At 39.2% G+C, this 23,581-nt stretch overlaps 1 protein-coding gene across 2 annotated transcripts in view; it reads left to right on the top strand.

Annotated features, from left to right (window-relative positions):
* Positions 1-22,110, top strand: part of rem1 (RAS (RAD and GEM)-like GTP-binding 1) — a 40,448-nt gene extending 18,338 nt beyond the window's left edge. For both annotated transcript variants that reach the window (XM_046875680.1, XM_046875679.1), the window contains exons 3-5: positions 4,355-4,437; positions 20,259-20,466; positions 21,657-22,110. In XM_046875680.1, the coding sequence (XP_046731636.1) occupies positions 4,355-4,437; positions 20,259-20,466; positions 21,657-21,934 (569 nt within the window). In that variant the 3' untranslated portion in view covers positions 21,935-22,110. The remainder of the gene's footprint in view (positions 1-4,354; positions 4,438-20,258; positions 20,467-21,656) is intronic.
* The last annotated feature ends 1,471 nt before the right edge of the window (positions 22,111-23,581 follow it).

Genomic DNA, 23,581 nt, shown 5'->3' with positions numbered 1-23,581 from the left:
CATGTCACCTGGACTAAAGAGGACAAGAACAACCCAAGTTGATATCAGCGCTCAGTTCAGAAGCCTGCATCTCTGATGGTATGGGGTTGCATGAGTGCATGTGGCATGGGCAGCTTGCACATCTGGAAAGGCACCATCAATGCTGAAAGGTATATCCAAGTTCTAGAACAACATATGCTCCCATCCAGACATCTGTTTTAGGGAAGACCTTGCATTTTCCAACATGACAATGCCAGACCACATACTGCATCAATTTGTACAGTGTCCCAACTTTTTTGGAATCGGGTTTGTATTTGCAAAATATATAGACTAAAAATTATATAATATATATTAGCTTCTTGTGTCTTCAACAAGGTCACATTTTTTAAACTTAAAACTTTTAAACTGTTACTGAAGCCATGAAATTTAGTATTTCATGTAATTTAGTAATTTCTATGTGGCCAAAGGAAGAAGGCTGAGGCCTGTAACAGAAGAGGTGTCCAGCAGTTGTGTTTGTTTCAGAAATATACATTGAGTTTCCTATTGGTTTACTTGTCTTGCAGTTGCTGATGGCTACATTGTATTATTGGACCCTACTGCAACAACACACTCTGTCACAGTTGTAAGTGATTATTGTCTTTAGGTGTCTAAACGTAGAACAAGCATTCCATACTTATTTACACTGTAGGATGAAGATGAAAAGACCACTTCTGCTGTGACAGAAATTGAAAATGCAGCAAGGCTAATAGAGGTATGATGTATATAATGTCCCCCCATTTTTTATAATTTTTTTTTTACATAAGACAAAATTGTCATTTTCATTTGACAGAAAATGGCTGTACATGAAGATGAGGGTTCATGTATCTCAATCCAGAATCTTAGCAGTGAGAGAAATTTTATGCAGCCGTCCTTTTTGAAAATATTTGTTCTGTGATTGTATTACAAACTTTATCAGTCGTGTTGAATTATTTGCCTTTCTAGTTGCCTTCCAAAGGGCTGTATAAAGTCCATCTTCGAAGGCAAATTAGAAAGAGTGACATGGAGATGGACTTTATACATCTACAAATGGAGAACAAATGGCTTAATTAAAAAATCCCAGACTTGACAATTAACTGCAGGAGAACCAGGTTAAGGCGCACAGTATATGAACATTAATCTGTCATTTGTTGTTGAATGTTATATAAAGCAAAAAATACTGATGTCTTTTTTATGACAGCAAATAAAGAAATAAAAAAGAATGAACAACCTTGACTGTTAACTGATTTTATTTAATTTTATGTCTCATACCACCCTGCAATCTCTTTGGTCTACTGGATTTACTTAGGTCTTGTTGGCATTGAAACCTTGCCTTAAGGATGTCTATTGTCATCTCCACATTTACCTGTGTTCTGCTGTGGGCCAGGTTCAATTGTGCCTGTGGATAGGGTGTCATCATATACGGCAGACAAGGGTACCCTCTGTCCCCAGCAAGTAACCACTGAATTGTTCTATAATGGTAGTTAAAGTGTATAATTATATAAATAACACAATATTTAAAATAAAAAACATTATGTAAGGCAAAATATACCTTGTTTAAAATTTGTGGCACAATGATGATTCCCTAAACATTCTGACATCATGTATAGGCCCTGGTGATTTATTGGTTTAAAGACCAAAAGATTGAACACCAATAATATATTGTTACCTGCACATTGATGGTATGGATTTACTTCCTATTAGCATAATGTCCTTCATTGACTGAAGGAGATTTAATATAAATGTGGGTTCCACCAATGCACCCCAATCACATTTGGGAAACCTGAAATTGAAAGTTATATAGGTAGAAACATTTTATTGATTGTGGCTGTATACAGTATTGATATATGGATAGATTTGTAGTGCTCTGTAACTAAAATGGTCTCTCATAGAATATCATAGAAAAGACAAACCTGCCACTCTGTGGAATTCCTCTTTAATGATTCTCAGTGGATAATGGCCAGGGAACTGCACAAACATGTGTAGGAAGCATTTGAGTATAAGGCATACTGTACGAACTGCCCTACACACAGTTACCTTTCCCACATGCTCCGCATCTTCTGTTTTACAAAAAACTCCTCGTCCCAAAAGAAACCAAAGGGGAATGCACAAAATTTGCTCTGTGTTAAGCGTGTCACATCAAATATGTATGATTTTAAAAGATTTGTTAAATAAACAATAACTATTCCGCAAATGTTTATTTGGATACTAAAACACCGATACGTGGTCATCCCCTCACAGAAATATCGAATTATCTGTGCTTCCACATTTACTAGATCATCTTCAAATGGGCACTCTATGCTCCGTCACCTCTCTGAAACAAACTTGTCCTCAAACTGAACCTGCTTAAGAGCAGGTTTTGTTCGGAGCATAAGTTGCTATGGCACCTTACATACTCTGAAAGTTACCTCAGTTTTTGGGACCGAAAGCTGAGGATATCCACTTATTTACCCTTAAACTTACCCAGCTATGTCACATAACCTGCTTTTTGGAAGACCCACTGTAGATTCGTATCAACATAACTAGCAGTTGATTTTATGAGTGTGAATATCCACTTCCAGAACTTGCAAAGTAATTAAAGCAAAACTGAGTCACGAAGCACACAAGCAGCTCTGTTCTTCAGCTACTTTCATATTTGTTTATTCATTGCATGGTTTTTACTGTATTGTATTGTACTGTATGGCATTTAAGGTTTATGACATATGGAATGATAAATAACATGCCAAATGAAAAACATGCAATCCGGCATTTAAATTGCCTTTGAATACATGGATTGTAGCATTTGTATTTGCACTGGTTATGACACAAATTTTTTTAGATTATCATTATATAATATTATATTGCATATCTTGTATCGGCTTTTAGTGTTCCTAGCACACAGTGGACTGTGATCGAATGGATTTAAAGTGGAAAAATCAGACAAGGTCTGTTTTAACCAAAAGCAAAGTATGTTTTCATCTTCCTGTTAAACTGGCCATAAGATCAGCCCAAACCAGACATAGCTCAATGCTTTTTCCATTGCATCATACCCTCCTTATTTTTACTTCGCATGAAGATGAAAAATAACAGCACATTTCAAGGAAATCAGGGCTAAACAAGAAGTGTTTTGTGTTAGAATTACTTGGGGTCTTATTAATGATGTCATCTGTCTAAAACATATTAATGGTATGTCAAAGTAACAAGGTTTGTGCCTAAAAGTAAAGTGCTCGATACAGCTTGAAATCATGACAGTAGTTATCAAGTCAAGTCAAGTCAAGTTTATTTGTATAGCGCTTTTCACAACAGACATTGTCTCAAAGCAGCTTTACACAAATCAACAGTGATGGTGAATGGTGTGAATTTGTCCCTGATGAGCAAGCCGTGGCGACTGTGGCAAGGAAAAACTCCCTTAGATGTTATGAGGAAGAAACCTTGAGAGGAACCAGACTCAAAAAGGGAACCCATCCTCATCTGGGTGACATCAAGAGTTTGATCATAAATCTTTCAACAATAAAGAACACTGGACAGTGAGAACTAACATGATTACTGGAGTATAAGATTATAAGTGATGTTCTTTCTGCAGTCTTATACAGTCTATATGGTTAGTAGCTCCGAGTTTTATGAGCTCAGCATTTGTGATCACCACAGATCCAGCATCAGCTTCTCCATGCCAGAGCCTTTAAACACTCCAGGAGGTCCAATGTCAAAACTCCACACATGTAGCGGGATCCAAATGGCACTGGTACGTCTCTAGATGGTTCGGGATGTTTGTGAGTTCGGCATCTACTTCTTCAAGGTCCGTAATCATCACGAGGTGGGAGGTGACTGGAGCTGGCCAAACCTCAGGGTGTCTCGGGATGGGGAGAGAAAGAGAAGCAGTGGAGAGGAATTAGCGTAGCTGCTGTTCATGATATTAACAGCACAAGTTGATAATGTGCATGTGATCAGATGTTCTGGAGCACAAGGTTATGATGTGAGACGTATGTTATGTGTAGGCTTTGCTAAAAAGATATGTTTTTAATCTACACTTAAACTGGGAGAGTGTGTCTGAGCCCCGAACACCGTCAGGAAGACTATTCCAGAGTTTAGGAGCTAAATGTGAAAATGCTCTACCACCTTTAGTGGACTTTGCTATTCTAGGAACTACTAGAAGCCCAGAGTTTTGAGATCTCAGGGAGCGTGGCGGATTGTAGCGTGTTAAAAGACTGGATAGATATATGGGAGCCAAACCATTTAGTGCTTTATAAGTGAGGAGTAATAGTTTGTAGTCTATTCGAAACTTAACAGGAAGCCAATGTAGGGACGATAGGATTGGGGTTATGTTTTCTCTTATAGATTATTTTGATTATATGGATATACATGTCTGTTTTTTCTTTTTCAGAGGACATGTATGAAAGGACACTGACAGTGGATGGAGAAGAAACCACCCTAATAGTTATGGACACATGGGAAGCAGAAAAGCAGGTAGAAAAATTACACAGTCATTGCACAATTATTTACCTTTAAAAGACATGCAATAGCCAACAAGTTAACAAAATTTAGATGAAGTTAATTTTGTTAACTTGTTGGCTATTGCATACTAGATATTTGTCATTACTGATATTTGTCAATTAAAAAAACAGTGTTTCTGGTCCAGACTTGTTTCCATTCAAAAAGTTTAATATTTTTATTATTTATGGCATATAGCAAATATTATCAGTTTATTATTATTATTATTATTATTATTATTATTATTATTATTATTATTAACATTTGTAAACATCAACAGTTTAAAATTGTTTTACAATTTTAAATAAAATAAATAAATAAAATGCGTGATTGGTTAAATAATACATAAAATAATATTTTATAAAAGTAAAAAAATTCAATTAATGATGTATACTTTTTTATTATATTGTTTACACTGAGTAATTAATTAAATTGGCACAAATAAATAAATGGAAAAATGTATTAGTTTTCATTTGTTAGACCTCATTTCGGTAATACAGATGTGTGTATTTTACATTCAATATGTACTTTTCTAAATACATGATCTACTTAACTGTTCTACTTATTTCAGCATACTTTAACAAATGTTTTCATTCCTTCTATCCTTTATTCATACACTTTGTCAATATGTGGAATTGTCAGGATTTTCTCCTTTTAACAGAAATTCTTGAAACTGCACACAAAATGCTAAAGAATCCATAGCACTAGCGTTAGCCGCTAGCCACTTTGTAGCCACAGTGACACTGTGCTAACTCTAGTTTATTTTTTTACCCCTGCAATTGCTTTGTATGTTTTCAAGTTTATTGATAATAATAATAATAAAAATACCCTCGAGGTGTGAGGTGGAAAGTAAACCCACTTGTGGTCCTCCACTGAATACATACCTGAGAGAAATTTTAACTGTGTTCTGCACGTAAAAAGGATTGCATTCAGTACACATGTGTACTGAACCTGAAAGCATTGTACTGAAAAATTGTTTATCCAAGAAATTTATCCAGATAAATGCCATGTGTCTCTGCCTACATTTTTATGTCTTTCATTTTGGGGTGTAATGGTACATGTATTCATACCGCAATTTTTCGGTAAAATTTTTCGGTACAATTTGCTCAGTACATTAACTGAACAAATCAATCAAGATTTTCACAAATTAAACATTAAGTGAAAAATGAATGGTATGTACATTTGGATGCATTTGAGTTGCAAAATTTGGTTTAACAGCAAAACATATTCCCTTAGCTGCAGTACTTTTTTGTGGCAAACTATCTTTTGAATGCTGGCAAAACTGACAGGAGTTGAAGTGAAGGGAGCCAGTGTTCAGCAGAGAGTGGGCAGAGTACTATAAACCCATAAAGAGCAAAGGGCATTGATGACTTTGGGACCTAATTACACAGCTATTGATCCCAGCATTGCTGTATCATGTCCTGCTGATGGCTGCAAGGCATGGCCAATGTTGAGTGTCTGAAAAACTGGCTATTGAGAGAGACTAATGGATATTTCGGACGCTTCTTTTTGGCGACTGTGGGGACGTTGCTGGGATGTTCAAACTTTTACCCGGGAAACCCTCCTAAACCCCTTCAAAACATACTGTATATGCAACAAAATATCCCTAGTAAAAACAGATTAATTTTGTGAATATAATTATTATTATATTCCACTTGAGAGCTACAGTGTATCCAGAAAGTATTCACAGCGCTTCACTTTTTCCACATTTTATGTTACAGCCTTATTTCAAAATAGATTAAATTCATTATTTTCTTCCAAAATCTACAAACAATACTCCATAATGACATTATGAAAGAAGTTTGTTAGAAATCTTTGCAAATTCATTACAAAAATGAAAAAATAAAATCACATATACATAAGTATACACAGCCTTTGTACAATACTTTGTTGAAGCACCTTTGGCACCAATTACAGCCTCTTTCTGAGTATGATGCTACAAGTTTGGCACACCTATTTTTGGGCACTTTCTCCCATTCCTCTTTGCAGAACCACTCAAGGACCATCAGTATGAGGAGCGTTGGTGCACAGCCATTTTCAGATCTCTGGCTGGGCCACTGAAGGGCATTCACAGAGTTGCCTCATAGCCACTCCTTTATTATCTTGGCTATGTGCTTAGGGTTGTTGTCTTGTTGGAAGATATACTGTCGCCCCAGTCTGAGGTCCAGAGCGCTCTGGAGCAGGTTTTCATCAAGGATGTCTCTGTACATTACTGCATTCACCTTGCCCTCAATCCTGAATAGTCTCCCCACAGCATGATGCTGCCACCACTATGCTTTACTGTAGAGATTGTGATGAGTGTTGCCTGGTCAAGTGTATACCAAGATTCTGCTGATCGTTTTATACAACGTGACCTTTAAAGGCAAACGTGAACAAAAACAAGACGACATACAAATCTTGTCCTGGGACAAGTGAACATATTCCCTTCTGGTTTACATTAACCAATATATTTTCTTTAGTGTTCCACATCTAAAATAACCACATTGTGGAGTGTAGTAGACAGGAGAACAAGATGATGTATATAAACTAGAACATAAATTGGGAGCTGACCATCGTTGGGTTGATGTGTACTAGAGTAGAGAGCACTCACTAACCAATAAAAACCAATTCTTCTTTCAGTCCTCACTCTCCTCCTCTTCTTCTTCACCTCCAAAACCATTCTACAGACCACCATCTGATGCTGTCTAGCTATACTATAGGAGACTCGCTATGGCAGCATAACTAAAAGGGAGAACCAGAAGGTAACACAGACATGAGGGATCTCTAGGATAAGAGACGACCCACCACACCACCGTCAACAAACCTGAGTGAACGTGTGAATGTGAGGGGACGACAGCATACAAATATTCCAGTTCACCAAACACTCTATATCCATGTTACCTCCAGATCTGAGCCTTTACCTAAGAAAAAAATCTACTGATCAAAGGCTTGACTGAATAAATATGTTTTCAACCTCGACTTGAACACTGAGACTGTGTCTGAGTCCCGAACACTGATTGAAAGGCTGTTCCATAACTGTGGGGCTTTATAAGAGAAAGATCTGCCCCCTGCTGAGGAACTAACAGATAGCTAGCACCTTTTGATCTAAGTAGGCGTGGAGGATCATACTGGTACAGAAGTTTACTCAGATACTGCAGTGCGAGACCGTTAAGTGCTTTATACGTCAGTAGTAGTATTTTATAATCAATGCGAGATTTGATTGGGAGCCAGAGTAGACTGATTAAAACAGGGGAGATGTGGTCATATATCCTAGATCTAGTGAGGACACTTGCTGCTGCATTCTGAACTAACTGAAGCTTATTTATGCACTTATTTGCACACCCAGACAGTAAAGCGTTACAGTAGTCTAATCTAGAAGTAACAAAAGCATGAACTAGTTTTTCTGCATCATGTAACGACATCATATTTCTAAGGTGAAAGAAGGCGATCCTAGTGATATTATTCAGGTGAGCCTCAAAAAAAAGACTAGGGTTAATAATAACACCAAGGTCTTTGACAGCCGTACACGCTGAAACAGAAACACCATCCAGAGATGCTACGTAATCTGAAAGTTTGCTCCTAGCTGCATGTGGTCCTAGTAAAAGTACTTCCATCTTATCTGAGTTGAGCAGAAGAAAGTTATCAAGCATCCACTGTCTAATGTCCTTTACACACTTCTGAACATTGTTAAGCTGATCTCTCTAACCTGGCTTTGCTGAAATATACAGCTGTGTATCATCAGCATAGCAATGGAAGCGAATACCACAAACTTGGAATGATCCAAGATGGCGGCGCGGCAGTAGCTCGCAGCGGCCTCTCCGGATCCAAAAATGGTGCTTTCACCATATTTAGCCCGACCTTCCACAATACATGGACACCAGAGTCAGCTGTGTTCATGTGTACGACCACCAGACACTGTTACAGTACAGGCATCATGCAACCAACAATCTGCATGATGATCTTATCAACAACCTTCGCGACCTCGGCTTGCTGCGACCTCGGCCACAAAGACCAGGCCCCAGCCTCGGTGTTACCTGATGCGGTGGCGGGAGAGGAGACCTCAGCGCTGTTCGAGGAGGCGGAAGCGCGGCAAGCGGGCGGGTGTCCGTGCTAGGCTAAATGCTAACCCTAGCCGGCCGGCTCTCCCGTCCATTTTCTTTCAACGTCTGCTCCTGGATAATAAACTGGACTACATCCGACTCCAGCAAACCACACGGCGAGAGTTTAGAGACTGTTGCGTCTTTGTTTTCACGGAGGCGTGGCTCAGCGACAGAGTTCGGACGCCGCCATCCAGCTAGACGCGCTAACGTGTTTCGAGCCGACAGAAACAAAGCTCTGTGCGGTAAGACTCGCGGTGGTGGCGTGTGTTTATATCAACACGGAATGGTGTAAGAACTCTGTGCTTGTTTCAAGCTACTGCTCATCGCTAGTGGAGTTTGTGACTGTTAGATGCAGACCTTTTATTTACCACGGAATTCACCACTGTTTACATCGTCGGAGTGTACATTCCTCCCAGTGCTAATGCTAAGGAGGCACTGTGTGAACTCTCTGGCGCTATTAGCGACCTGCAGAATGCTCACCCGACGGATTGTTTATTATCGCGGAGATTTCAACCATGCGAATCTCAAGACTGTGCTTCCTAAACTCCATCAGCATGTGGACTTTGCAACGAGAGGAGCGAACACGCTGGATCTTGTTTACACAAACATCCCGGCGGCGTATCGTGCGGGCCCGCCCCATCTCGGATACTCAGACCACTGCTCTGTTATGTTGATTCCAGCATACAGACCGCTCATCAGACGCTCTAAACCGGTTCTGAAACAGGTGAAAACCTGGCCAGAAGGAGCTAATTCTGCTCTTCAGGACTGTTTTGAGTGCACTGACTGGGACATGTTTAGAAAAGCTGCAACCAACGGCGATTCCATTAACTTGGAGGAGTACACGTCATCAGTGACCTGCTACATCAGCAAGTGCGTTGACGATGTGACCATCTCCAAGACCATCACTACACGCTCCAACCAGAAACCGTGGATGACTGCAAATGTGCGTGCGCTGTTGAAACAAAGAGACTCTGCCTTCAGATCAGGGGACAAGGCGGCCTTAAAAACAGCAAGGGCCAAACTGTCTCATGCCATCAGAGAGGCAAAGCGCGCGCACGCGAAGAAAATCCACGACCACTTCCAGGACAGTGGAGACACTCGGCGCATGTGGCAGGGCATCCAGGCGATCACGAATTACAAGACCACATCACCTGCTTGTGACCGTGACGCCTCCCTCCCAGATGTGCTGAGCGACTTCACGCCCGGTTTGAGGTACAGAACAATGTGGTGGCGAGGAAGACCATCCCTCCTCCCACTGACCAGGTGCTCTGTCTAACCACAGCTGAAGTGAGGAAAACTCTATGCAGAGTCAACCCACGGAAGTCTGCTGGACCTGACAACATTCCTGGCAGAGTGCTCAGGGAATGTGCAGAACAACTAGCAGATGTCTTCACTGACATCTTCAACATCTCCCTGAGCAGTAACTTTGTTCCCACGTGCCTCAAGACAACGACCATCGTTCCTGTGCCAAAGAAATCGACTGTCTCCTGCCTCAATGACTATCGTCCCGTTGCGCTCACTCCCATCGTGATGAAGTGCTTCGAGAGGCTCGTCATGAGGCACATCAAGACACAGCTTCCACCCTCCCTGGACCCCATGCAGTTTGCGTATCGTCCAAACCGTTCCACGGACGATGCCATCTCCACAACCCTCCACCTGGCCATCTCCACCTGGATAACAAGGACTCGTATGTACGAATGCTGTTCATTGATTTCAGCTCAGCATTCAACACAATCATTCCTCAGCACCTGATCGAGAAGCTGAACCTTCTGGGCCTGAACACCTCTCTCTGCAACTGGATCCTGGATTTCCTGACTGGGAGACCCGGATCGGGAACAGCATCTCCAGCACCACCACACTGAGCACTGGAGCCCCTCAGGGCTGTGTGCTCAGTCCACTGCTGTTCACTCTGCTGACTCACGACTGTGCACCAACGCACAGCTCGAATCATATCATCAAGTTTGCTGATGACACGACCGTGGTGGGTCTAATCAGCAGGAACGATGAGTCAGCATATAGAGAAGAGGTGCAACGGTTAACTGCCTGGTGTGGAGCAAACAACCTGACTCTGAACGTGGACAAAACGAAAGAGATGGTTGTGGACTTCAGGCGAGCACAGAGCGACCAATCTCCACTGATTATCGATGGATCCTCTGTGGAGATCGTCAAGAGCACCAAATTCCTTGGTGTTCATCTGGCGGACAACCTCACCTGGTCACTTAACACCAGCTCCATCACCAAGAAAGCCCAGCAGCGTCTCTACTTCCTGAGAAGGCTGAGGAAAGCCCACCTCCTCCCCCATCCTGTCCATGTTCTAAGAGGGACCATTGAGAGCATCCTGAGCAGCTGCATCACTGCCTGGTTTGGGAATTGCACCGTCTCGGATCGCAAGACCCTACAGAGGATAGTGAGGACAGCTGAGAAGATCATCGAGTCTCTCTCCCTCTATCATGGACATTTACACCACACGCTGCATCCGCAAAGCACACAGCATTGTGGGCGATCACACACACCCTTACACACATACTTCACCCTCCTACCATCAGGAAAACGGTTCCGAAGCATTCGGGCCGTCACAACAAGACTGTGTAACAGTTTCTTTCCACAAGCCATCAGGCTTCTCAACACAAAGAACTGAACAGAACTCACACACACTCACTTACACACGCACACACACACACACACTCACTGTGTGTTACTGTTACTGAACTGTACAACCTGGACTAAACACAATCATCACTCATCTCGATCCACTCCACCACCATTTATATATTTATTATTATTTATACTCGCACCTTATATTCAGTAAAATGTTTACATGCTGTTTTTGCACCTTTAATACTACAGTATAATGTTTACATGCGGTCTTTGCACCTCCTTGCTGCTGTTTTTTTTGCACTACATTGCTCTGTTCTGTTTATACTTTCTCCTGGGTATAGTTTTTACATTTCTCCTCACACAGTACTGTATATTTAAGTATACAGTAGGTTTACTAGTCGGCGCTATACTTGGTTTTTGTCTTTTGTCTTGTCTTGTGTTGTCTGTCTGCACTCTGTCTGTCTGTACTGTTCTTTTGTTTGCACTGTTTGCACCAGGCTGCACTCGATGCACTTTATGTTGTTTTGTTGTTTAGTGTAGCACCAGGGTTCCGGAGGAACGTTGTTTCGTTTTTACTGTGTACTGTGTACCACTGTGTATAGTAAAAATGACAATAAAAGCCACTTGACTTGACTTGACTTGACTTGTAATTTCACCAAGAGGCAGCATATATAAAGAAAAAAGCAGAGGGCCTAAGACAGATCCTTGAGGAACACCAAACTTTACCTCAGAGAGTGTGGAGAACTCACCATTTACGTCAATAAATTGATAGCGATCAGTCAAATAAGACCTGAGCCAAGAGAGAGCTGTTCCCTTTATTCCAACAACGTTCTCAAGTCTAGCAAGTAGTATAGTGTAATCGATGCTGTCAAAAGCTGCACTAAGGTCGAGCAAAACAAGCAACGAGACAAAACCCTGATCAGAGGCCAATAACAGGTAATTTACCACGTTAACTAGCCCCGACTCTGTGCTATGATGAGGCCGAAATCCTGACTGATACGTTTCAAAAATGATATTCATAAGTAGGTATGAGCATAACTGCTGTGCTACAACCTTTTCTAAAATTTTGGATATAAAGGGGAGATTTGTTATTGGTCTGTAGTTGGATAGCTGACATGGGTCAAGGTCAGGTTTTATAATTAGGGGGTGGATAACTGCCAGTTTAAAGGATTTTGGTACATAACCAGTGCTAATGGAGGAGTTTATTATTTTTAAAACAGGTTCAATTACCTCTGAAGTTATCTGTTTAAAGAAACTTGTAGGCAAGGGATCGAGAATGCAGGTTGATGATTTTGATGAGAAAATTAATGAAATTAAGTCATTCTCATGAATAGGAGTGAAGCTTTGTAATTGATTTTCTGCTATAATTACACTGCTGTCTACAGGGTTACTTTTAAAATAATTTGGATTTATATTAACCGTCTGGATTTCTTGCCTGATGTTTTCAATTTTATTATTTAAAAAGTTAATGAAATCATTACTACCTAATGATGGTGTGCATGTTAGTGCAGTGCTTTTATTCCCTGTTAATTTTGCTACCGTGCTGAATAAAAATCTAGGATTATGCTTGTTATTTTCTATGAGGGTGGAGAAATATGCTGATCTAGCAGCACTAAGATATTTTCTATAATTTCGAAGGCTGTCAAAGAATGCTATTTGAAATACTGTTAATTTTGTTTAACGCCATTTACGTTCTAATTTTCGAGTGGTCTGTTTTAAGGTGCGTGTATGATCATTATACCACTGTGCTAATTTTTTCTCCCTGATCATTTTGGTCTTAAGGGGAGCTACATCATCTAGAGTATAACGTAATGGTGATTCTAGGTATTCAGTGGCCCAGTCGAGCTCTGCGGGGTCAGACGGAGATCTATCTAATATCGTAATTTCTGGAAGATTATTGATAAAACGCGCTGCTGTCGCTGACGCAAAAGTACGCTTAACACGATAACGTGGTGAGGTAGTAATGCAATGACTGAGGTAGATTTTAAAAGAGATGAGATAATGGTCTGAAATAGCTTCAGACTGTGGAATTATGACTAAGTTTTTTTTTTTTAATCCAAATGTTAACAACAAATCGAAAGTGTGTCCACCACTATGAGTTGGGTCCTATAACATTCTGATTAATTCCAACTGAATCTAGAATGGACACAACTGCTGCTCTTAAGGAGTCTTCCTGATTATCAAAATGAATATTAAAGTCACCAATAATTTTTTTTTTGTCTAAAGAAGTAGCTAAATTTGTGATGAAATCTATGAGATTCTATGAAAAAATCAGAGTAGTGCCCTGGGGGTCTATAAATAATAATTAGTGGAATTGACTGACTGGACCTGCTTTCGGACACTGAATATTTTATGCTGGTGTATAGAACTTCAAATGTTTTACATTTGTGTTTAGTCTTACATTTAGGTTTATAGTAAGCGCTTTTGACGTGAGAGATCTAATATTCAGCATTCCTATATTTAGATCAGAGGTGCTGGCTGTGCGTTCAGTCCTATTTAATTTAATGGTAATCAGGTTACAAAAACAGACTTTCTGAGAATTCCTATATTTTAGTTTCACTCGGGGGACAGACACAGTGTCAATTTGGTGGATCCTGAGTGACGACTCGGATCGGTCGGTTTAGCCTGTCTGTCTGCTCCCTGGCCTTGGCTCTAGACAGTCACTTGTTAACTAGTGCTGTTCTGAGACTATGACTCATATTACAAGAAATGAGAGCAGCACCTTCCCAAGTGGGATGGATACCGTCCCGCCCTAACAGGCCAGCCTTGCCCTCAAAAATGCTCCAATTATTAATGAAGCCCACATTGTTTTTGGAGCACTACTCGGCCATCCAGCAGTTCAGCGACCATAACCTGCTGTAGGCTACATCGCCACGTCGCATTGGGATGGGGCTAGAGCACGTTACTGCATCAGACATTGCCTTCGCTAATTTACACACCTCTATAATATTACTCTTGGTAACCTCTGACTGTCGAAGGCGTATATCATTAGCTCCTGTGTGAAAAACTATCTTAGAGAACCTATGCTTTCCTAAGAATCTAAGCTGACCTGCTATGTCTGGCGCCCTGGTTCCCGGTATACACATAACCTGTGCTGCTGGTGCCCCTAAAGGGGCTAATTTCACGTGCCTCAGAATGGAGTCTCCTAAAACCAGAGCTCTTTCAGGTTTCTCAGCGGGTGCTTCACTAAGGAGAGCAAACCTGTTGGACACATGAAGCGGAGAGGAATGGTGCTCCTGTGGGCAAGCCTTAGCGTTAGCTTTGGCTATGCGAGTATGCCGCCGAGTCGTCACCCATTCGTCCCGCTGTGAGGGCTCTAATGCCGGATTCGGGGGAATATTAACTTCACCTAGGGCACCCAGACTTTCCACTGCAGAACCGGGACTGCTCTCACGCTCACTACTTCTCTCTAGACTCTGGATGCGCTCCTCTAATGCTTAGTTCTCCGTCAAAGAACAAACTAGCTTACACTTCTCACAGATAAAATTATCGTTAACAATGGAGAAAGACCGATTAAACACGTCACACTTCACACACTGAATGAACTGGATGTTTGCCATAGCAGAAACATTACGTACTGTAAGGCGGGGAACCACCCACTGGTCCAACGACGGTTTCCAGAGGCGTGGCGAAGGATTCTCGCGCGTTCTAATCTTTCCTTTCACATTAGATAATACGATTTGGATTAATGTATTACTTCATTTTTGTTATTGACCTTTTATCTGACTCCATTTAGATAAAACAATAAATATTTGCATAGGTTGTTATTTTACTAATAGTATAATTTTGATGGATGTTTGTCTAGTTATTCTGATTAAGCTCTGGCATTACACTCGTTCATTCGGTTCACACAGTCGCACAAGATCCTAGTATGGGCCCTATAATTAACATACTGGTCAACGGTCATAAGCGAATCAGTATTGGTCGCTGCCAGAGGTTGGACTATATGCTTGCGGCCGCTCTCTGCGTGCTCAACTTTAAACATACTTTATTTAGTCCCCTTAGAGGTGACACTTAATTATTACAATAATTATTTCTAACCACAGATAATGAATAGAATAATATTGAAATAATCAGAGGTTGAGGCTGACCCTATTTAGAGTGATTAGAAATGTTACTCTAAACGGAAATACATATTGTTAGCCTCCACGCTTCTAAGTACACTTAAACTAACGCCAAGTGCTAGTCGTATCTCTAAAATCCTCAGTTGATGTGTTATTCACTATCTAACTGGGATTTAGGCGATCTAGCCTGATTTCCAGTCCTTACGGTAACTGCGGATGCAACGTTATTACTTGCAGTGTCAACATTTACCGAGCAACACAGAATAAAATTAAACAAAAAATCACAATTCAAAGCCAATTTATAGTTCAATTAAAATAAAACATAAATACAAACCAATAGTATTTACATTTAAACAGGAAATATAAAACCTTTCATACCTGGTACGAGACTACACACAGTAATCGTGCGGGATATCTGTTTACAGATTCCCTGAATTGTTGGTCAGTTCTCCTTAAATACCCAGATAGAGTAAGCATTATGTAAACATTATTTAGTCATGGAAGTTTGCGTTGATTGGTTTTTACAGACCTGTGGGAGGCACCTCGCCTGTATACATCTGTAGTGGGGCACGCCCCTTGTATAGAGTTATGTTTTCTTTAACTTTATTAAAACCTTTTTTTATTATTTGTTCTATTGCTGTGGGAATGGGACCTGTGTACCAGTCGCGATAAACCTTTGTAAAGAAATGAAACATGAACATTTTCTGTCGTTATTTACATGTGATATGACCTTTCTTACACATAATCTTCCGGTGTGCTGTAGAATGTTCTGTGTTGAGGATGTAACAGGAAAAGGAGGAAGAGGGTCAGACACTTGTCTGCAGATCCACCATTTGTATGGAGATGTGGTGGTCAAGACCAAGGGTAGCTCTCCGGGGAGCCTACTGTATTCCAGGAAACGTTCTGGTTCTCGAAAGAGGGGGTTGCGGGGTCTTTAGTCCCCTGCCGTGAGTCCTGGAGGAAAACGTGTTAGGGCCCACATCCTGGCCCACACCCCTCTCGGGCATCCATGCTGTGTTCTCGGGGGGGGCCGACCTTTTGGTCAGGATCAAGCAAAAGTCTTACAGTACCTTAATGTGATGACTGTAGTGTGTGTTCGTAGTTCTGGTGGGAATGTCCTCCGCTCACTGCTTTCAAACCCTCAAAACCTCAAAAAATTGATGGATTGGACTGTAGTTAATGTCAACAGTCTCGTACACTGACTCAGCAATACAGTTCGCTTCTGATCATCAACACTGTACCCGCAACATTGCATATCTGCTACAAATGGACATTCAGTGCAACCCAGATGAGGATGGGTTCCCTTTTGAGTCTGGTTCCTCTCAAGGTTTCTTCCGGACACTTTACACCACACCATACTGCATATGGTCACTTATGGACACTTTACACCACACCATACCACACACGGTCACTTATGGACACTTTACACCACACCAGACCGCACCTGGACACTTTATGGACTATCAAAAAACATATATACTGTACTGTACTGCTACTGTACCAAATATAAACATTGACTTTCTCAGGTGTTCAAATACTTATTTGCACCTGTATCATACAAATAAATAGTTTAAAAATCATATATTGTGATTTCTGGATTTTTTTTTTAGATTATGTCTCTCACAGTGGACATGCACCTACAATGACAATTTCAGACCCCTCCATGATTTCTAAGTGGGAGAACTTGCAAAATAGCAGGGTGTTCAAATACTTATTTTCCTCACTGTATAAATATATATATATATATATATATATATATATATATATATATATATATATATATATATATATATATAGTGGAACCCGGTTATGTCGATGTCCTAGGGGGTCACCAAAAAGCATCGAGGTAACCGATGATCGAGATAAACGAAAATCCAAAATGGTGGCAATATATTAACGTGCTTGAAATTTTTTTATGTACATGATGTGCGTTAATAAATGAGAATGTGCATGCACGTGTTTTTGGAGGTTTTTTTTTTACACAACAGCGTTGCTGTAATTTGTTTGATGAAGCGACATGCTATAAAAATGTACGTACATTTTGTTTTTAATTTATACTTTTTACTGTATTATTGTCAGGAATCCACCTGCCACGGCCCCTTCCGCGGCTGTCAAAATCCGCTTTCCACCTGGATGCACACCTGGGGCTCATTATTCACTCATCTCCAGCTCCTATATATAAACCACTCATTCATCCACACTCCTTGTCGGTTATAGTTAGTATGTGAAGGTGTTTGATGCATGTTTGTCTGTGTTTTCCCTGTCACACGTATTCCTATGCGTTTCTTCCTTTCCGGACTCCACGCGCTCTCCACGGCTGCAAAACACACGTATATAATTGATATGCAGCGAACTGTGCTCCGGCTTTACCTCAGCTCATTACGCTGCATAACAATTATATACAGTATTATTTATTTACCTGTATTATTTAGTATTAATACTGCTAAAAAACAGGGCAAAAATTGTTAATAAATGGGTTTCGGTGGAGGTCGGGAACGGATTAATTGGTTTTCCATTATTTCTTATGGGCAGAGATTTACCAGTATACAATACAAACCACCGTCGATTCCTCAAAAAATTACGGTAGTGAGATGGTGAAGTGGCATCGATAACTAATATTTTCAAAAGCCGGCGTTTGGTCATGGAGATCGAGATAACTTTTGAATGTTGAATGGTAAATTTTTCCCCCCTTGTGCTCGAGATATTAGGGTTCGGCGACATAAAAAAAGTCGACATAACCGATAATGCTTAGAAAAAGCGAGAATTTGGCGGTTCCACTTCAAAAACGTCGACTTAATAGGGTTGTCGAGTTAACCGAGGGCGAGATAACCGGGTTCCACTGTATATATATATATCTGCCTTCTTTTTCTGTTTTATTTTATTTTATATTTTATATATTTTTTATTATTTTTTTTTCACATCATTTCATTCCCTCATGCCGGACCGTCGTAAAAAGCATTTCACTGCATGTCGTACCCTGTATGTATGTGTATGTGACAAATAAAATTTGAAATAAAATTTGATTTGATTTGATTTGATTTGATTTGAAATAGCAGCAATCCCGGAAGATGTGCAAAAATGGCATGTAAACACTTTATGGTAATGATTTAGTGTGAGTGGTACTGAATCATGGGTGTGAGAAGTGAGTACGAGTGTGTGTTGAGTCGGTTTGTACAGATCAGTCACACAGTGTGTGTGTGTGTGTGTGTGTGTGTCTGTGTGTGTCTGTGTGTGTGTGTGAGTTCCAACCCCAACCTCCACTCTCCTACACGTCTCCTTTCCCTGCTGTCTCTGTAGACGTCTTCCTTCTCTTCTTCTCCTCCTTCGGCTAACAGTAGCCCTATCACAATACCTGTGGCGGTTGTTAGTAAATCGGGCCTCGACCGATCCGTTATGAATTTCTCTTTCGTGATCCGCATATTTGATTTGGAACATGTTTTATGCTGGATGCCCTTCCTAACACAACCCTCCCCATTTATCTGGGCTTGGGACTGAGAGTGCACTGAGTTGTGCAACACTAATGGCTGGGATTCAACATCCTACCAGTAACAGAATAAAAACTCTTAACAAACAGTATCAGAAACTACAGCCAATCAGATCACCTCCTATCACAAGAAACATTATGTCTCATTTCACATAGAGATTTAATTTTGGTAAAGGATATCCAAAAAAATGCATTAAAATACTTTTATATTGAATAAATTTCTAGCAGATATACACAAAGGAAAATAGCAGATCTAGATAAACATAATCTAAATTTGCAATAAATCTTGATACTTTAAAGAAATATGACTTGAAAGATACTTTCAAGTCATACTCTATATTTAATCCATCAAATCACAGGGATTTCTATTATACATTTACATACACCATCTGAAAACCCTGTTACCTCATAGATTGCATATTGTGTATGACTTGGAGTGTATGCCTGTACAGTAACTGAACTTTCTGTATATCTGTTTGACATCCACTTCAAATAAATTCCTTTTTACATTTATATATACTTATACCTAACCAAAATTTTAATCTCTATGTGATATGAGACATAATGGTTATTTGTCACTTTATTTGAAGTGATCTAATTGGCTGTAGTTCTTGTCTGGGCTTTAGATTTTATTCCTCATTTTTATTCTCTGGCTCTGTAGACACTAATGCAGTGGAACCTTAACTAAAATTATCAGTAACAGCTGTGTTTACCCTACAATTTAATTTCAAAATGACTGCTGTGAAACAGGTCAGTTGGACAACACAAGCCTTACCTTTGAATTAATGTTCCACCTGCAACATGCAACATGAAAGCATGTATATCTCTACATGGACCTATATCTCTATGTATATCTCTAAATAGATATTCTACGTATATCTCTACATGAAAGAACATGTATGCTTTGAACACTTTAAAAAGCTTATCTGATATGAAATACACAGTATGTCATTTCAATGAATACATACTGTACAGTATTAGATGAGGAGTTGGGGGTTAGCTTGAAAGTCCTTTCAACATCAGCCATTGTGCCAGATGACTAGGTATTCAAAAAATAGAATTGTAGTGGGAATGTTAGCTTCATAGGATGAATTATTTTGATGGCAATAATTCAAGGCAATAAAAATTAAGAAAGACAGGAAAACAAAACCCAACATGGCTAACTTATTTTAACACTTCAGTAATTGGCTTTACCTGCCAAACAATAATAAAAAAGTAAATGTGCTGCAAGTTTCTGGCCAGTCACAACACACAAAGAGGAGTGTTGAGGAGCACACCAAGTTTAATGTTTCTTTAGTAGCTAATATGAAGTTAGCAGACAGATAATGTAATGTAATGTTATTCACATTACCATGACATTTGCTTCTAAAATACTGGATTGAAATGGATAATCCTCAAAAAGTAAGTACAGAGTTGGCTCCGCGTCTGTTCCGCATACCACTTTTTTTTATTGTCTAAAATGCATAGAGGGTAACCAGACAAAACCACTTAACAGCACTTTGACAGGATGCCATTCATATTCATTTTTTGCCATGCCAAAGCTTTCTATGTAGTAAAGTCTGTGATTTGCAGGAAGAGGACGAGAAGTGGGTGCAGGACTACTGCATGCAGGTTGGGAATGCATATATCATTGTTTACTCCATCACTGACCGCAGCAGTTTCGAGAGTGCTTCAGAGCTGCGCATCCAGCTGCGCCGTATCCGTCAGGCCGAGAATATTCCCATCATCCTTGTGGGCAACAAAAGTGACTTGGTGCGCTGTCGAGAGGTAGCAGTGGAAGGTGACAGTAGAAACATTTTTTTCCCCTTATGTTTATAGAACAACTGCTTCCATGATTAAAACAAATGTAAATTAAATTTTTACTAAATCATGTATAGCCAGAATATTCAATAATCACCATGACCATGGTTTACAGCATAGATTTGCAACAGTTCGGCCTGAAATGCAGATGGGGTCATATGTAATATTTAATAATTAAAACATTCAGTTCATAACAATAATAAAAATATTAATTATAAATAGCCTTTACTCTGTAAGGCTAATTCTGTTAACCTCTATTTGTCTGTCCTTTAATGCCCGACCACAGTGGCATCACATTCATCTATCATATTCTAGCTGAAACACTACAAAATACAATATTCATGCTGTACATAATCTGAACTGCACATTATTATTAATGCAGTGCAGGAAGGTACCGTATTTTCCGGACTATAAGCCGCTACTTTTTTCCCATGCTTCGAACCCCGCGGCTTAAACAATGAAGCGGCTTATTTATGGATTTTTCCTGGGTTTTTCCCGGTTTCACAGAACTTAAATCCAAAAAACTAAGCACCAAAACATTAGACCAATGAAATTGCGAACCGGTTTAGGTGATCCAATGAAACTTTATATTAAATCAGATGCGCTCCCACTGAAACGGGCCGCACCACATCATAAATATGAATGATGTTCCTCTGACGTTTGACCTGCCGCTCACTCGGACTGTCTACAGGAAATGTGAATCATTCGTCACGCTGAAAACAACCGGGCATGAAAAAACGCACTTCACCTGTGTTCTGAGCTGCAAGGCATCAGGACAAAAGATTCACCAATGGTGATTTTTAAATGCACGACGATGCCAAAAGACAAACTCTTGAGAGAAATTGTTGTGAAAGGAAGGAGGAAGACAGTGAACAATAACTTTCTTGGTAGGCTACTGTTTAGATACAAGCCACAACATATTTCACCCGTTACATAGACACCTGCGGCTTATTTATGTTCAAAATAAAAATCTTTGTAAAATTCAGTGGGTGAGGCTTATATTTGGGTGCGCTTAATAGTCTGGAAATTACGGTACATGAATGGATGCTTTATGACACAACACACAAAACTCATGAACCTAAAAAGGTTGTGAACCCTTGGTTTACACTTTTCTTATAAGAAGTAATATGTTACATATTTAATAATAGTATACCATGTTCTTTTTGCTAGAGGGTCGGGCGTGTGCTGTCGTTTTTGACTGCAAATTCATTGAGACGTCAGCATCATTGAACCACAATGTGACAGAGCTGTTTGAAGGCATCGTGAGGCAGATCCGTCTGCGGAAGGACAGCAAAGAGACCAATGAGCACCGGCGTTCAATTTACAAGCGCAAGGAGAGCATTACCAAAAAGGCCCGCAGATTCCTTGACAGACTGGTGGCCAAGAACAACAAAAAAATGGCCTTGAAAGTGCGCTCCAAATCCTGTCATGACCTGGCTGTGTTGTGAGCTCTTTTGTTAACCCCTGAAGGCTTTAAAAAATTATCAGGCATCTTTTTTGTTTGTTTTTGAAGAATTTTTGTCTTTATTTATTATTAATTTTGCTTAATTTCCAAAGAAATTTAAATGAATGGATGACATTTTATGAGAACCGTTTCAGCAAATAAATCTGGAATGAAAAATTATCTTGGGATGAGGAGCACTAAAGCAGTTGCACTGAATCAAACAATTGTATCTAGTATTAAGTAGACTTTTGGGACTTCTTTCGGTGTTTGCCTTATTAGATTGGGTAGAAATCACCAGACCAAAAAAAAAAAAACAAAAACGAAAAAAAAGTTCCATCATGAACAACCACAACAGCTGTAATGCATCTATGCAAGTCTTTATAATTGTACTAGAGAACACAATTCTTCCTAAATATTTTAACCTCAGTTAGATTTTTGACAAATGTTCAAGTCCTGTCCTTGAGGACACTGCAAGGGACCAAAACCATACAAGCAAAACTATTTTGACTCTTTTAATTAATCACTCATCAGTAACTTCAGGCTCTAGTTATACTACTTAATTTTGTAAAAAGTATGATCAATTGTGATTTCGATAATTCATGTAAATATTTATTTATAACACATTATATAAAAAAAGTACTACAGGTAAATATGCAGGTACTAATACAGGTGTAAACACTGTGTTTGATAGAAAGTTTTGCACTATTCTGTTTCATTGCATCTAATCTGTTTCATTGAACTGTACAAACTGACTAGATAGAACATGCAAGTAAAGCTGCCTGACTAAGTCTACCTAATTGTTAAAAGGTTGCATGCTGATCGAAATTTTTTTTTTATATTGTGTCCATATTTTCTACAAACATGCCTTACAACTTTTTTGTCCAGTTCTGGAGACTTATATATATATATATATATACAGTACAGACCAAAAGTTTGGACACACCTTCTCATTCAAAGAGTTTTCTTTATTTTCATGACTATGAAAATTGTAGAGTCACACTGAAGGCATCAAAACTATGAATTAACACATGTGGAATTATATACATAACAAAAAAGTGTGAAACAATTTAAAATATGTCATATTGTAGGTTCTTTAAAATAGCCACCTTTTGCTTAGATTACTGCTTTGCACACTATTGACATTCTCTTGATGCCTACTTTGAAGAACCTACAATATGACATATTTTCAGTTCACTTTTTTGTTATGTATATAATTCCACATGTGTTAATTCATAGTTTTGATGCCTTCAGTGTGAATCTACAATTTTCATAGTCATGAAAATAAAGAAAACTCTTTGAATGAGCAGGTGTGTCCAAACTTTGGTCTGTACTGTATATATATATATATATATATATATATATATATATATATATATATATATATATATATATCAATATATAAACATTTGGTCTGTACTGTTTATATAATATATATATAAACTTTTGATCTGTACTATATATATATATATATATATATATATATATATATATATATATATATATATATATATATAATTTTAATAACAATATAAATATAAATCGATTTATTCATTTATTCAGAAATTAATTAGTACATTTATATTTATATTATAATAAAAATTATATATATAAAATTATGATTATAATATAAATATAACGTCTCTAGGTTAAT

This window comes from Silurus meridionalis, chromosome 19 (assembly GCF_014805685.1).
Source record: "Silurus meridionalis isolate SWU-2019-XX chromosome 19, ASM1480568v1, whole genome shotgun sequence".
NCBI lineage: Eukaryota > Metazoa > Chordata > Actinopteri > Siluriformes > Siluridae > Silurus > Silurus meridionalis.
Note: the sequence above shows the minus strand (reverse complement) of the source record. Positions and strands in the feature narration are given on the sequence as shown.